Source organism: Typopeltis vanoorti, chromosome 4 (assembly GCF_054136105.1).
Source record: "Typopeltis vanoorti isolate ZY-2024b chromosome 4, IOZ_Tvanoo_1.0, whole genome shotgun sequence".
Lineage (NCBI taxonomy): Eukaryota > Metazoa > Arthropoda > Arachnida > Uropygi > Thelyphonidae > Typopeltis > Typopeltis vanoorti.
In genome coordinates, this window is record NC_143552.1 from 88,841,475 (window position 1) to 88,859,284 (window position 17,810).

At 36.6% G+C, this 17,810-nt stretch overlaps 1 protein-coding gene across 1 annotated transcript in view; it reads left to right on the forward strand.

Annotated features, from left to right (window-relative positions):
• LOC150107482 (uncharacterized) overlaps nt 1–17,810 on the forward strand; it is a 378,606-nt gene that overhangs the window by 305,492 nt on the left and 55,304 nt on the right. The window contains exon 12 of the mRNA XM_090391332.1: nt 1,632–1,842. Coding sequence (XP_090247458.1) covers nt 1,632–1,842 — 211 coding nt within the window. The remainder of the gene's footprint in view (nt 1–1,631; nt 1,843–17,810) is intronic.

Here is a 17,810-nt window from a genome sequence, read left to right on the forward strand (position 1 = left end):
CTATTAAGTTAACATGTATCTGAATAAATTATACTTAACGAGAAATTATATTTTTTGTTATTTTATGGGAATTTTATTTTATTATTATATTATTATTATTTTATGGGAATTTTTCCTAGAAATAATACCTATATTTTTTGTTTTTTATCCTTTACCTAAGCATGAGCACATAAAGTAGCTTTACACTAAAAAAAAAATGCAATTTTTTGTTAAGTATAATTTACTGTATAGCCAAGTGAAAAAACATTTCTGCATAATATTTTAACTTCAGCCATTTCTAATTGGATTGCAGATGTTACTAATATCTAATAAACCTACTTTATCAGTCTGAAAAATGAACAGCATTTTAAGTACGTAAAGCAGAAAGCACATGTGATTAAGCTTATTAATTATTGATATATTTTAAAGCATATTTTCAATGTAAAAAAAAAAAAGAAAGAAAGAAAGAAATCAGACATAAGAGAAAATAGTACTGTGGTAGTGTGTGTGTTTGTGTGTGTGTAGTCCATAAAATAATGTTCTGCAATTTTTTGTTAATATTGCCAAATTAAAACTCAAATATAGTAGTATTCTAATTACAAAACAATTTAAACTGAGTCTCTATATATTTTAACTGCTTAAGTTAAGGGATATTACATCCCATATCGTTTCTTAGCCGAATAAGAAGCTCAAAGAGTTTCATGCCGAATATAGTAGAAACTATATAAAGTTCAGCGATTCCAAGCGTAAGCAAATACCTGGATACTGCAGCAACTGACCCTTAAGGTAGTGCAAGCTGAGGCAACTGATGTCTAAGGTGGAGCAAGCTCCGATCACTATTCTTGATATTTACCCATAATGTGAACTTAGCTCCTAGGAGCTTTATTACTGTTCTACATTATGAGAGAAGGTCACTACCCAGACCAGTTTCAACCTTTATTGAGGTCTCATCAGTGAGTAGGTAGACCTAGTTAATACCAAGTTTGTAGCAAACAGAACTTACAACCCTTCTATGAGTATTGCCGAGAGGTGTCCTAATAAATTATTAGATTAGATATATGAAGAGCCAAAGGCTCAAATTCGGCAGCATATGACTGTTTAAGTTAAGGGATATTACATCCCATATCGTTTCTTAGCCGAATAAGAAACTCAAAGAGTTTCATGCCGAATACAGTAGAAACTATATAAAGTTCGGCGATTCCAAGCATAAGCAAATACCTGGATACTGCAGCAACAGTAGAACAGTAATACAGCTCCTAGGAGCTAAGTTCACATTATGGGTAAATATCAAGAATAGTGATCGGAGCTTGCTCCACCTTAGACATGAGTTGCCTCAGCTTGCACTACCTTAAGGGTCAGTTGCTGCAGTATCCAGGTATTTGCTTACGCTTGGAATCGCCAAACTTTATATAGTTTCTACTATATTCGGCATGAAACTCTTTGAGTTTCTTATTCGGCTAAGAAATGATATGGGATGTAATATCCCTTAACTTAAACAGTCATATGTCGCCAAATTGAAGCCTTTGGCTCTTCATATAATCTAATCTATTTTAACTGCATTTTTCAAAGGAATTGATTCTAAATTTTATTGTTATATAATAATGCAGTTGTAATTCACAATATGACTTATACTTCATTGTTATTATGTTTAGGAATCTTCATGGAGAAAAGAAATTTTCTTGTGATGTTTGTGGAAAAAAATTTCATCGTAAAGATCTACTGTTAGAGCATCATGCTGTGCATGGAGAACCTAAATTTCCCTGCCCTACATGCCAGAAATTGTTTAAAACTAAAAAATCTTTGGATGTTCATGTGATGATTCATGATGGCATAAAACGATTTAAATGTACTACTTGTAGCAAAGTAAGCTATTCAGTGAAATTTATTTAAAATTGCTTTTATGCAGGTTTTTATAAAGTCAATGAATGATGTATGCTATTATTGAACATGTACACCATCAGTATGATATATATATATATATATATATCATACTGATGGTGTACATGCTCAATAATAGTGTGTGTACACACACACACACACACACATATCACATCATCCATGTGATGTGTGTGTGGGGGTGGGGTCAAGTGTTACTATCATATTAGTGCATATTCATTCAATAAAAGTAGTTATTCCAAAACTATTAGAATACTAGAGGAAGCTTATAGAAAGGTGGTTCCACCACTTGAAACAATATTTAAATGAATTCAAGATGCAGCACAAAATTATATATCAGTACAAGAAGTAGCTTCTTGGTAATGTTCAGGTAGTGCAGTTTTACACTTAATTGCTTTGATTCTTCAGTACAGCATATGGAAGGTTGACCAGTCATGTTTGATATACACCAGCAAATGAGTTTTTAAGAATGACTGGCAAATCCTCCTATTCAGACTAAAAGAGTAGCCAGTTAGCTGTCCTCCTGTTGTGATTTCAAGTTAAGGAAGGATAAAACTTGAATCTCTGTAGTGAAGATATGATCATGCACTCCCTGATGTTCATTACATCATCTATAGAGATGATTGATTACTTGCAGAGGTGCCAAATGACATTGGAATTTTTAAATTCTACAGCTTGAAATGACTTAAATTTTGAATTTGGAGCAAATTTTGTGTATTTATTCTTTTTTGAACAAATCAACTTTCATCATTTAAATCATGCCACTGTATACTGACAGAGACTATACAATTTTTTTTTCATTTGAAATTTCACAGCATTATGTTATAGATGTTTTAGTAGAAGAAATGTTGGAAATTTTAGCAAGTCTGTTTTCATTTGATATATGTCAGGTTTCTTTTGCCTCGATGTGGAATATCTTAAACATTTCAATGGCAAGACCCTCTGTATAGACTACTTGTGAGATCACTGCTCCTACTTACTTCTTCTCTAACTTCGCAGATTAAGCTTGAAGGGAAACAAATTACTTGCTGTCAATATTTGTTCATTGCATGCTATGGAAGATGGTTTCTTCTTATAGACTTTTCTGTGAATCCTAAGAAACCCCAGGAATCTGTTCTTTTATTCACACTTTTCCTCCTTTATATAAATGATCTTCTCTCACTAACCACTGGCCAATCTCTGTATAGGTGTCATACCATAGTTGGAAGAATGATAGGATATTGCACTTTTTAATTAGAAAAGACCTGAGTTTGCTTCTTGTCCTGATGAGAGGAATCTTATATAGCCTTTTAATTGAAGGTGAGTCAGCCTACTGAAACAGAGGTAGCAGAGTTTTTCCTCTCAGAAGCTCTGATTTTGTATCCTGCATACAAGCAAATTGGCCAAAGAATGAATACACACACACACACACACACACACACACACACACACACACACACACACACACACACACACACACACACACACACACACAAAGGCAGCACAAAACTAACTAAATAAACCAGATTCTAAGTGCAGAAAATTACTTCTTTCATCTTGTTCCTTCCCCACAATGCTGTATACAGTAGAGTATTCAGGGACTAGAGGTACATCTTTCCTGTCCTAAAATTCCTTTCACTGCAGTTGGAAAGTATGACTCCTCTTTCAGCATTTGCAATACTAAGTATGCTTCCCTTCCAACAAAATCTAGTCAGCAAAGAAGAATTAGGCCAAAAACCTTCAAATGATGAAAATAAGTATAATGGAAGCCTTAAAGTCCAAAACCACAATGGAAATACAAAAAACATGAACGTGACTATCTTCCAAACATATGACTGATCAGACATAAATCCTGTGGGGAAGTCTGCTCTTGATAAGAAATTTGACCCACTCTAACCATTTTTACACAATACCTATTATACCTCTCCTTGAACTCATTCACCAGTGATGCACTCACAACCACCTCTAACAACCCATTCACCACCTTCCAAGCAAAAAAATCTAGTCTTAATCCTTGCCAACCACACTCATACAATTTTCAGGGCTAACCCCCACCCATTCTCTCCCTTCCTTTCACGTATTAAAAAAAAACGTCTTCAGTCAGTCCTATAAAACCCCTGAATGATATGTTTCTATCATGTTCCCCCTTCAGTCTATTCTCATAGGGAGAATTCCATAGTCTTGGTAACACACCTCTGGATCCCTTCCACTACTTCATCCCCATGGATGGAATCCAGATCTAAATGTTAGCTAATTGAAGTCTTATAAAAGGAAATAATAACTATCTGTGCTCTCTAATAAATTTAGTTTAATCCTTTTCCAAGTGTAAGCAAACAAAGTTTGCACCTGAAAATATCTTCAGGACTGAGGTAAGGTGGTGCAACACCAGGCAACTCCGAGCAAAGGTGGACCAAGCTCTCATCACTCCTTGTCTCAGTATCTCCCATAATGCAAAGCACATTCCCTTGCACACATGTATACTGCTATGCAGTATACATGTCTGCATTATGTCTGCTATGCAATATACATAGCAGTATACGAGTCTGCAAGTATACATGTCTGCATTATGTCTGCATCATAGCAGTATACATGCCTGCAAGGAGATGTGCTTTGCATTATGGGAGATACTGAGACAAGGAGTGATGAGAGCTTGGTCCACCTTTGCTCGGAGTTGCCTGTGTTGCACCACCTTACCTCAGTCCTGAAGATATTTTCAGGCGCAAACTTTGTTTGCTTACACTTGGATAAAGGATTAAACTAAATTTACTATAGTCTAACCAAGTGCAAAATAAACTTCCAATATCTGTGCTCTTGGTGTTTTCTTCAGTATCCACATAATAATCTGATAAAACTTTTGCAATAAGCCCTCTAAACTCAACTCCCTGTTCACAATCACCCCCAAATCCCTAATCTCATCAGTCTCCTTCAGTTCACTTACATCAATATAGTGCACAGCTTGTGATCTCTTCATCTCAAAGTTCATGACCTTACACTTGGTTGCGTTAACCTAGCAGCCATTTACCTTTGCCCACACTTCTAGGCTGTTTTAAGTCATCCTGCAAGATCTTTACATCATCTTCATTCACTATTTGCTCTTCCTAGCTTTGCATCATCAGCAAACAACTGAATATTTCCTCTTAAATCATTTTCTATATCATTGATGTAGAAATTAAACTAGCTGATAGTGCAGACCAAGTACTGAGCCTTAGGGTACACTATTTGTTACTCACCTTCTCCTGGACTCCCCTCCCCCATATACCACTCTTTAGTATATATGAGTCCTTCAGCTACTGTTTTATCCAAATCACCAGCTTCATATCTACTCCCATTTGCTCCAATTTATGCAAGAAAGCTCTATGTGGAATCCTGTCAAATGCCTTTGTGAAGTCCAGCAGTATCAATGAGTAACCATTTCCTTTATCCAACTCCATTGTTGCTTTATTATAAAAAGTAAGCAGATTACTAAGGCAAGACCTTCCCTTCACAAAACCATGTTGTCCTTTATAGAGTATCATATTCCTATCCACCCAGTTTTGAAATATGTCTTTCACCAATTTTTGCAATACCTTAATCACCACTCCTGAGATGCTGAATTGAATGGCTTCATCCGAGGAGATGCCTATTCCCTTGAACATTCTCTTAATACATAAATTGATATTCCATTTAATCTCATTTCCATGTTCACATTAAAAGGTTCTGTAATTATCTTAAGTACCTCCAACTCATCTACCTCTATTCTCTAATCAGTCACTGTCGCATCTGGCAATACAGTATCTCCACCTTGGGGTGATACACCCTTGCAAAACGATCACTCATTAAACTCAACTGTTTTGTTTGCTTCTGTTATCTTCCTAGAGTCGGTTCAAGCAAGTCACTTCCATTACATGTTGTCTAAGAAAATTATCACTTAGCTGTATTTCCTTCCCTCCCTTCCTGTGACCATTCCTCCTTCCATTTTCTGTCCCCATAGTTGAAGCTCCCATAATAATTACTCATCTTGCACTTATTGTACTAATTTGCCTATGCCCATCCACATTCTTCCTTGTCCCTCCCCCAACCTATTTCAGCAACCAAGTATTTCATTCCATTAGCCTCTATTTCACACCAGATAACCTCACCAGAAGTTAAAAACTCTAGCTTCTCATTTATCTTACCTTATAGCCTTTAACAACTGAAACACACACACACACATATCAAATCAACAAATCTAAAGTAGACTTTGTAAGAGCAAAAATTCACAGAGCTTGCCTCCTGCTCAAATGATAGTAGAAATTGATGGTCCCTTGCCAAGTTTTGTTGAATAGAATTTCTGCCTTTCCCCTCTCTCATCTTGATGGAACAATGATAATAATATCTAAATATAAGGCAGACCTCTTGACATCAATCTTCTCCTCCTACTACTCCACAAACTACCCACAGTGCATCCCCTAATCTTTTCCCGGAAGGATATCAGAAAAATAATCTCTCTTACTTGATAATATTCTGCTCACCAACTAAGCTCAGTTTTATCTTCTTTGTTTGACTTTCACATCTAGCCAAATGCAGTATTATACATCACTTCTATAGTCTCATTCTCCAAATAAAGCTTAGTATTCTTTTTTATTCTAATATTACTACTCTTCTGCTCAACTCTTACCACTTTATAGAACTCCGATCTTCCTATCCTTAGAATATTGTTCTCATGTTTGCAGTGGTAAAACCTCCCTCAGAATGCTTGACTGTATCTAGAGGAGAGCTATTCCCTTAATAGATATCTTCCTCCGTACTGACTCCCTCTATTCTTTTTCCCATAGAACTCTGTTTCTGCATTATGGCTTTTCTGTAGGTTTCCTCTTCTTTCATTCTACATACCTCTGTTCTTTGGAATAGTCTTCCCCTCATGTTGTTTTCCTCAGTGAATATAACCTCCAACTCTTCATGAAACAAATTCTTTCTTCTCCTCAATATCTTGTCTCCCCCCCCCCCACCACCCATGGTACTGTTATAGGCCTTGAGACATTTTGTGTGTGTGGGGATGATAAAAAAAATAATAAAAATAAAAAAGAGCTTGAACTCTCCTTGAACAGACATTCAGTTTTAAAACTGCTTCTATAAATTTCACAAATATTATTCCAGAGGATTCATTGTTCAGTCTCAGTACCATGTTGTGTAAGACCAGATTTATGAGATTTATGGTACCAAATGTAGTACTGGTGTTCACTAATTCTTTTCTCAACAGAATGAACAGTTTGTCTGAAATATGATAAATTATATTCACAAGGCATCAGATGATCACCAACTGAAGACAAACATGAAAGTTTGTCTTTCATGGTTGGTAGAAAATTAAAAATTTTATTGACTGAGAAATATGTAGATAAAAGTAAAACTTCTCCAAAATTTTGATGATGGTTTCAGAGATGCCAGAAATATATAGGACAACAAATCTATGCTCTGTTATTATAGTATCCTTAGGTGTAGGATTGTAAGAGTTCAAAATCTGCTGATTACATTAAGGATTTGATTGAGAGAAGCTCTTGCTGCAAAGATGATGAGCAGGAACAAATGTTGTGTGCTCTATTAACTACAGTTTAAGAGCTTTATTCTTCTCGGAGGAATGATAAGCAGAATTGTGATATATATATATTTCATCCCATCTTCCCTTTGGTGTTAAGTTCGACATGTCACAGCCAAATAACTTGACTATAAACCTGATTACTGCTTATGATAAGGCAGTTAATCCTTCTGCATTGTCTGCTATGTATGTAAATTGTGTGTTCTTCTTTCCAGTTTGCCTGCTTTATTTGCAGGGTTGGAAAAAACTTGATTTTCCAGGAAAAAAAATATACAGCTACTTCTGTGTGAGACTCTCTGACTCGCCTTTAAAGTCCTGATAAAAATACTTCACATGCTAAGTGAGATTCAAACTTGGGTTTTTCCAGCCAAAAGTTGAAACTGAATGAGCTAAAGAGTCTCATTATATATATTTATATATATAAACCTGCTTTCAAAGGCAGATATATATATATATATACAGGGTGTTCGGGATAAATTTGACATATTTATAATTAATTATATTTTTCCGTAAGTTACATGTATTAACACACACTTCTCTTCATTTAAAAGTTTGGACCCTTCTTCATTCATATACAAGATGTCAGAAAGGATGGGTAGCTGGAACCCACCTGAATCATGGAAGAGAATAACTTGTATCATGATGATTCGTGCCCGCCATCAAAATAAGGATATTACGACTGCTGCCCAATGCTCCCTGAATACAGTAAAAACAATCAGGCATGAACTAGAGACTTGCAATGGTGACTACGAGGATGTAGCAAGAAGAAAGATCCCTAGCAGACGATCTGATTGCGTTCGTACAGCAGAATTCCTCGCAAATCTGCAGGAACAGGTGTTGAAGAACCCTGGCATTGGAATTCGGGCTTTGTTCGTGGAGTTGCTAACTGTAGTCAAGCCCTGGATAACAAGGGTAGCCAATGGTAGGCCGTATGTATGGCAGCAGGATTCGGCCCCTTGCCACACCTCTGGGAAAAGTCAAAAATGGTTGTCTGAAAATTTCTACGACTTCACCAGTCCAAATGTTTGGCCTCCAAACTCCCCAGACCTTAACCCCATGGATTATTTTGTATGGGGCGCAGTTGAAAAAGACACCAATCGCACTTCCAGTAATACAAAAGCCCAGTTAATGGATAAAATTAAAACAGTTTTTGCGGCCCTTCCCAGGGAGGACTGTAGCATCAGCTTGTTCGAGGTTCCGAAGCAGAATTGAAGCTGTGATCGATGCTAATGGTGGTTATTTTGAGTAAATCTTGTTGATAGTATTGTAATTAACTCTGCCTGTAATGTTTTTTTGTCAATTCATTAAATTTAATAGATACAAAGAAGATTTTCTTTTTCCTTACGAAACTGTCAAATTTATCCCGAACACCCTGTATATATATATATATATATATATATATATATAGAGAGAGAGAGAGAGGCCTTTGAATTTAGGCTTACAATTAACACCTAGACAATGTACTAGAAGCTGTATAGCTAAGCAGGATGTCTGGAGAAAAGTATCCTTTTCCACAGTTAATTGAATTCATGGACGAAGACTGGTGATATGTTGTTAGAAAACAGTTCATTTTCAAAATTAAACCAGATAGCAAATATATCATATTATCTTATTGTTCCAGCTGAAGTAACCTGATTGTATAACAAATTTAAATTATCCTTGAATTATCATCCACATCCATACTTCAGATATCAAGTATGCCTTTTATAAAACAACAATCCACCAGCTCAACTTTATTTTGGATCATATTTTTTTTCTATGAATCTGAAGTACAAATAAAACTCATTAGGAGTCTCATTTTTGTAAATAGTTACATTATAGTTGCTTGAAGTACATGCTAAAATAATTTCACATATCAATTGAATTGGCAGTTTCTGACATATTCATATTACATGAGAACTTCACTAAAAGAAATGGAGTTGGTAGAATACAGCCCACAGTCCCTTAAAAATTTATATACCCCACTTTTTTTTCAAGTACAGTCCAGCTCAGACTAAGAGGTGGATCTCAGCGAATCACTTGTGAAAACCACCAGTCTTTTTATATGGCATGTGAGGTGCCATATATGTATCTTAACTGAGGTAGTAAAATATCTGACTGGTTCAAGGTGATTCTAAAGACTAATTAATAATAATTAAAACTGTTAACAATGTGATAAACATTTGTGAGTATACTGGATTGTTTGCAAGAAAAATAATATGCTGATCCATAATTCAGTTTTCTAACAGTATTATCTGCAATCCTGAATGAATGTCAGTTGATCATTATTTCATGAAGATAGATGGGGTGGGGAATGAAATGAGGAACTAAGAAACATGCAATACTGAAAATGTACTTTAAGTCTAGTTGGAGGTTCATTGGTTTCTAGATGAGAATATCCTATGTTCCATTACATTACAACAGTAATACAAATGTTAAGTTAAATTAAAACTTGTCTTTCACTGTATCATTACCCTTGATGTCAAATGGGTTGTATATACATACTACAGAAAATATTATAAAGTGAATTGATCATAATTATGATCAATTCACTTTATAATATTTTCTGTAAATTATTAATATTTATAATTTTAATAAATTATAATTTATTAAAATGATAAATTTCTAATGGCCATGCAAATCACAGTGTCTTTCTCCTGGGTAAGACTAGTAGACATGTTTGTTTTTCATGAAGATAGACAGGACAGAAAGGGAGGAGGAGTGCTATTAATGGTAGCAGAGGAAGTTAAACCCCCATGTAAGGTGAAAATGAAAGGAGCAAATAGTGGCAGTGGTTTTGAAACATGTTGAAAGTTTATTTTTCACTTGGTTAAAGTATAATATAATTAGTTTAATCCTTTATCCAAGTGTGAGCAAACAAAGTTTGCACCTGAAAGTATCTTCAGGCACAAACTTTGTTTGCTCACACTTGGATAAAGGATTAAACTAATTATATTATACTTTAACCAAGTGAAAAATAAACTTTCAACATCTTTCTCTAAATCCAGAGTAATTTATTAAAAAAGGGTGGCACACCATTTGGCAACTCCTATAGGTAGAGATGACCTGCTAATGCTTCTGCCTGGTATCTCCGCTTGGGCCTGGCTCCCACTGAAGAGACCTCAATAAAGGTTGAAACTAGTCTGGGTAGTGGCCCTTCCCTTAATGCATAACATTAGACATATCCGCAAGGAGATGTGTTTTGCATTATAGGAGATACTGAGATAGGAGTGTTGGTAGCTTGCTCCACCTTTGCAACGAGTTGTCCTGGTGTTGTACCACCTTACCCCAGTCCTGATGGTTTTGAAACAGTATGGTGTGAGGTGGAGACAAATAAAATGAAATATCTAGTTGGGTGTTGCTGTAGACCTGATGATGTAGAGGGCAGTGAGAAGGAAAATATAGGCAAATTGGTCTTCCTAATAAGAAAAGGGTAGTTCTTATGGGTGATTACCCTTAATTATAGATTGGAATGAAGAGATGGCCTGTGGAGGCAAGGAAAATGAATTTCTGGGAATTTTAAGGGACAACTATCTTAGACAGTATGTAACGCAGGGATCAAGGGTATTGGATTTGATTATCTTATCAGATGAGATGTTAAATCTCCCTCCAGTTGGTGAAAATGACCATGAAGTGATGACCTGAGTGATGGCCATTCATGTGACGACTTCTGTGAGAAAGGGATATGTGAAGCTATAAGACTGGTGATTATGATAAGTTCAAGAAACAGCTTGAACTTATCATAATCTCACAAGCATAGATATGCATTCAGACATAGCCTCTACCAGAACTGTCTGGCAGAGGCTATGTCTGAATGCATTCCCAAATCAGAAGGTCAAATAAGGCCGGTGTGATATGGGTGAATGAAGAGGTGAAGCAAGCAATTTGGGGGAAGGCATCACAAGATGAGTAGTAATAGTTGCATTAGGTGTATAAAAGAGCAAGCAAGAAAGGTAATTCACTTATTAGGTCAAAAGTGCTTTATTAGCAACAGTTAGCTAATGAAGACTTAAGAAGAAATCATAGGGAATTTTTTTGATACATGACCAGTAGAAGAAAGAATGATTATGTATGGTAGGGTGACACTGGTTAGAGAAAATGGTAGAACCACTGAGGGTAATATAATAGAGATGTCAAATGAATGATTTGTAAAGGTATTTAAGCCTCATGAAAGTAACAAGTAACATTATGCAGAACTTGAGAGCAGTGGGGATATCGTTGATATCATTAAGGCTGTAGAATTCGATGGTATATCACCATGCATCTTGAGGAATGTTCCAGGGAGTTAACAATAACTTTAACTTAACTCTTTAACCTGAGACTGAATTTGCCCAATCTCACTAGTCACTAGTGATACGTCCCAAAGGTCTGTTTTAGGACCATTGCAGTTCAATGAAAATGTGCAGAAATTCGCATGAAGAGAAGATGCAAGAAATAAGAAAAGTCTCATTGACTATATTATAGTCAATAGATGTTTTCTCCACCAGTTTAGGACACAAGCGTATACAGAGAATTTTAAATAGGAAATGATCACAACTTGGTTTTGAGTAGGATAAAACTAAATTTCACATTGAAAAGAAGAATGTGCAAGAAAGTTTTAAAATAAATCAAAGTTATCCAGTTTTCAGAGGTGAATTGTAGACTCAAATACACAAACACCATTGAAGAAAAAACAAAAGTACAGTGGTGCCTTGGTTAACAATGGCCTCAGATAATGACATACTTGGTGCTTGTCACTGTTCATTAGCCATCAAAAGACAAAATCAAATCTCATCTGTACTCACTTAGGAAATGGCTAAGTTTATGAATGTTCCATTAAGAAATGGTTGCATGCTGAACTATAAAGCAGGAAATTATGACCAACTGAGGAGTATACATAGTTCAGTGGAATGAGATCGGTTGCTGGATGGGAAGAATATTGTCAGCGCATGGGAAGCATTTAAAAAATACTAAGATTATTATTATTACTATTATTATTCAGACCTCCATGGAGTCAAAAGACTCGTCGTGGGCAGTCCTCCCTGGAAGTTGCAAAAGGAAGCTGTGAGCAAGAGGATAAGGAGTGGTTACTTTGCATGTACAGTGGTTTAAGCGTGGAATGCATTGTGTGATAGAGTGGTGAGAGTAAGAACAGGCAATCAGTTCAAGAAGTGGTATGATAGACTTTGTGTTTCCTAGGAAGGACCTACCATGATGAGTCTTTTGACTCCATGGAGGCCTGAATAATAATAATAATAATAATAATCTTAGCTCTTTACTTTATGCAGATGATGTTATATTTCTGAATAAATCCAGTACAAGTCTCTAAGATTCCTTAACTAAACTGAATAACTATTGCAATAAATTCGATATAAAAATCAGCAATAAAAAGACAAAAACAATGAAAATAAGCAGAAACACTGAAAACAGCAACTGTATCCTGAATGGTGAACCTATAGAACAAGAAAAACATTTCAGTTATTTAGGCACAATTTTTAATGAAGATGGTAAATTAAATATGGAAATAGAATTAGTATACAGTTGGTATGGTAGGAGTTCAGCTGAATATTATATGGAATAAGTGGCTTACAGTGGCTGCACTGCATAGTTCAGAAAGCCTGGACAGAGGGACGAATTCCCAATGATTAGAGTAGAGCTTTAATAGTACCCATATATAAAAAGAGAAATAAAACTGAATGTGAGAATTGCAGAGGTATTTCCCTACTGAGTGTTCCTGGCAAGATCTATGCAAGTATACTTGAGAAACGGTTGAGAAGAATTGTGGAAGAAAAGCTTGGTGAAGAACAAGCTGGATTCAGGCCAAATAGAGGCTGTCAGGATCAGATCTTCACTTTACGACGAATAGTTGAGAAAGCATGGGAATATAACAAAGTATTTAAGTTTTTATTTAAGTTTTGTAGATCTGGAAAAGGCATATGACAAGGTGCCAACAGAGAAGCTATTCAATACGCTACAGTTATATGGTGTCAATGGGGCATTATATCAAGCAATACTGTCTTTATTTGAGTTGTAAGTCAGCAGTTAGAATTGAAGGATGTACAGGAAGATGGTTTAATGTTAAATCTGGTATGAGACAAGGATGTACATTATCCCCTCTGTTGTTCATTATCTATATGGATCACATTATGAAGGAAAGTGGTATTAAACATGATATCAGAATTGGAGATGTTAATATCAGCTCTTTGCTTTATGCAGATGATGTTATACTTCTAAATAAATCCACTACAAGTCTCCAAGATTCTCTGATTAAATTGAATAACTGTTGTAATAGATATGGTATGAAGGTCAGCATTAAAAAGACAAAGACAATGAAAATAGGTAGAATTGTTGAAAATGTCAACTGTGTTGTGAACGGGGAACCTGTGGAACAAGTAAAACATTTCAGCTGCTTAGGCACGATTTTTACTGAAGATGGTAAATTAAATATGGAAATAGACAACTGAATCAACAATGCTGGTATGGTAGGAAGTCAATTGAATAAATTCATATGGAATAAGAGAGAAATTAGTCAGAACACTAAATTAGCTCAGTGTTCAAACCAGTTTTAACTTATGGATCTGAGAGCTGGGTCAGAAGTAAAACACTTGACCAAAGACTAGAGACTGCAGATATCAGAGAGTCCTGAGAAAGATTAGAGGCATGAACAGATGTCATCAATGGCAATATCATATTAAAAACGAGGATATTAGGAAAGAACTTGAATTGTCAGCATCCAGGAATGCGTTAGCAGAGCTAATCTTAGCTCTGCTAACGCATAAACAGAATGGACAAGGAAAGATTAGCAAAACAAGTGTTCTCTGCCAGGTTGGCAGGAAAACGACCCAGAGGAAGACCAAGATATAGGTGGATTGATATGGTGCAAAGCGCCTTAGACGATAGAAATATATGATCTGATAATGTTGGAATCTTGAAGTAACAGACTGATTTGGAGGAAGATTGTAGATAGAAAGTTAATAATGATGTAAATTTTTCATGTAGTACTATCATATCGTGTACACCCCTTGAGGGTACATGTCAGGAATTTGATGATGAGAAAGAAATTAGTGAAAACACTAAATTCACTGTATACAAGACAGTGTTCAAACCAATTTTAACTTATGGACCTGAGACCTTGGCTAGAAATAAAACACTTGATCAAAGACTGGAGACTTCTAATATGAGAGTTCTGAAAAAGATGAGCAGAGTGAACAGATGGTGTTGATGGTAGGATCACATTAAAAATGATGAAATTATGAAATATTGCTTGCCATTGTTAGCATTCCAATGTTAGCAGAGAGGGCCAGGCGAACGGTTGTGTTTTCAGGGAGCTCCGGAAAGCTAAGTACAATTTTGAATGGAAATTAGAATATATGTTAAAAATCATAACGTAATATTGTCTAAATTTGGTAGCTTGTTGTGTCTGTGTGATTTTGGTGTAAATTCCGCTAATTAATTTAGTATTTAATGATACGTTTCATAGATTTGAATATGGCGGCAATGCGACGTAAGATAATGGCGTCCAAAAATACGAAGGCATTGTTCAAAAACTATAATGTGAGAGAATTTGTCCAATGTGATGTGTGTGGAATGTATGCATTCCCGAATGAGGCTGGAGTTTGGATTGAAAGTGATAGTGGTGGGAGAATGTGTAGAAAGTGTATGCAAAGTGAGCAGTCGAAGTATGTGTCAGGTTGTGAGACAGTTATGGTTGAAGAAATCCAGAATGCGAGTGAAAATAGTGGCTCGATAGGGAATTGCGGTGTACAAGATGGCAATGTGAGCGGTGATCTAAGAAAGAGTGAGAGCAATTATACAGAAAGAGAAAATGGTTTGAATGATAAAAAAAATGAGGAATTATTTGTAGGAAGTGAGATCGCTAGGCTGCGCGCAGTGATACAAAATGCGCAGCGGCAATTAGAGCACCTGCAAAACTCTTTCCAGAGTGATTCGGCTAACGTAAATAAACAGCGTGGGAGAGTTTCCGAAATGAAGGAAAGAGTGTTGTATGGTGACTCGTTATTAAGAGGAGTAATAGATGGGAGTGTAACTAAATTGTACTTACCGGGTGCGAAATTTAAGGATGTAAGTGAGAGTATTAGAGTGCAAAAACAGAGGGTGAAAGAATTAACAATTGTGGCGGGTACGAATGAATTGAAAGGTGATAAATTTTTTATGAGAGAGGACTTGAAAGTATTGTTAAAGGTAGCGAAAGAAAAGAGTGACAGAGTTAGAATGGTGAGTCTGTTACTGCGGTATGACAGAGAGGAGTTTAGAAGGAGGGCCATAATCTCAAATGACATTATGCACAGGTTATGCGGACGGTGTGGTGTGGAATTCGTGGACGTGTGGAATGAGTTTGATGGGCGAAAGGACTTATACAAGATGGATGGCCTGCATTTGAATGGACTTGGTGTGCGGAGACTGGAAAAAGTGTTGCTGAATGAAGTGAAAATGGATGTGCAGAACCAGGGAAACTAGAACTACCAAGGAGGGGGGGGGGAGTGGATATGCGGACATCAGTGAGACAGTTGAGTGTAAAAATGTATATAATGTACCTGAGCCAGCACTAAGGACAAAAAATGGGAATGGGACATTTAGAATAACGCATCAAGATAGGGGTGGGACGAAGGGATCACTGCAATTCATGTATACTAATGCCAGGAGTATTAGGAACAAGAAGGAAGAATTTTTGGCCTTGATTGGCTCTTCCTGGCCACAGGTTATTGGCATTAGTGAAACATGGCTGACGGAAGATGATATAGTTAGTGGGATAGAATGTGTAGGTTATAGTATGTTTAGGAGGGAGAGAGAGAATAAAATTGGGGGAGGGGTGTTATTGATGATAGCTGATGAACTGCAGCCAAGGAGAATTGAAGTATTGCAGGATAGTGAAAGGAGCTCATTTGAGGCTATTTGGTGTGAGATTGACACTGGCAGAATAAAATATACAGTTGGGTGCTGCTATAGACCAGGTGATGGAATAGATGGTGGAGATGGTATGCAAAAACAAATTGATGAAATGAGTGGAATAGATGGTGGAGATGGTATGCAAAAACAAATTGATGAAATGAGTGGAAGGAGGGTAATGATTATGGGGGATTTCAACTATGGTAACATTGATTGGAAGGAGGAGAGGACACATGTGAGAAAGGAAATGGATTTTATTCAATTATTAAGGGATAACTATCTGAAACAGCATGTAATTGAAAATACTAGGGGTGTGAGAGTGCTTGACCTGGTAATTGCATCTCAAAATTTGACTGTAATGAATATGACCATGTTGCCACCTATTGGTGAGAGTGATCATAAGGTCTTGACCTGGGAGGTGGCTAAAGGTGTGCAATTTGTGATTAAGACAGGGTATATGTGGAATTACCGTGCTGGCAAGTATGACAAGCTTAGGAGATTGCTTGGATCAGTGCCATGGCATGTACAACTGCAAGGGCTGGATATCGATAGAGCATGGGAAGTGGTCAAAGAGCATTTACAGGAGGTTATGGCTGATTGTATACCTAAGGTCCGAATAGTGAAACAAGGAGGGGTTAAATGGATAAATAACACCATTAAGCTTGAGCTGCAAAAAAAGAAACTATGGAGGGAATTTAAAGAAAGGGGTGACCTGCAGGCACACGAACGGTATAAAGTGCAGGCCAGAAGGGTAACGAGTGTGGTAAAAACAGCAAAAGCCGATTATGAAAGGAAACTAGCTATGCAAGCAAAAGAGAATCCCAAACAGTTCTTTCAATATGCTGCAAGCAAAAAAAAAACTGTACATGGCAAAATGATTTTAAGGAATGACGATGGTAAAGAGTTCACTGAACCAGTCGATATAGTGGAGTTACTGAGCGCGCACTTTGCAAAAGTATATCATCCAGGTGGTGATGTTGAAAAAATGAAGAAACCATTAGTTTATACGGGAATTGTGATGAATGAAGTGGAGGTGAATAGTCTGTTACAGAACCTTAATGTGAATACATCTGTGGGATTGGATGGTATACCGGCACGGGTCTTGCATGAAGCGGCTAATGAATTATCAGTGCCCTTGACCATGTTGTTTAATCTGAGTCTCGGGTCTGGCTGAGTCCCGAAGGCGTGGAAAGAGGGGAAAATAGTTTCACTGCATAAAGGAGGATACAAGACTATGGTTGCAAATTACCGACCGATCAGCATATCAGGAGTCGTTGTCAAGGTCTTGGAGAAAGTAGTCAAGGGAAAAATACAGGAATGGATTGATGAAAATGAGATACTGTACAGAGGACAGCATGGTTTTGTGAAGGGTAGATCATGCCTCAGTAACTTGCTCAAGTTTTATAACAAGGTGACGGCTGAACTGGATAAGAGAAATGGGTTTACAGTGATACTGCTGGACCTGGCAAAGGCGTTTGACAGGATACCACATGGAATTCTAATCCGTAAACTACAACATATGGGAATGGATATAAGGTTG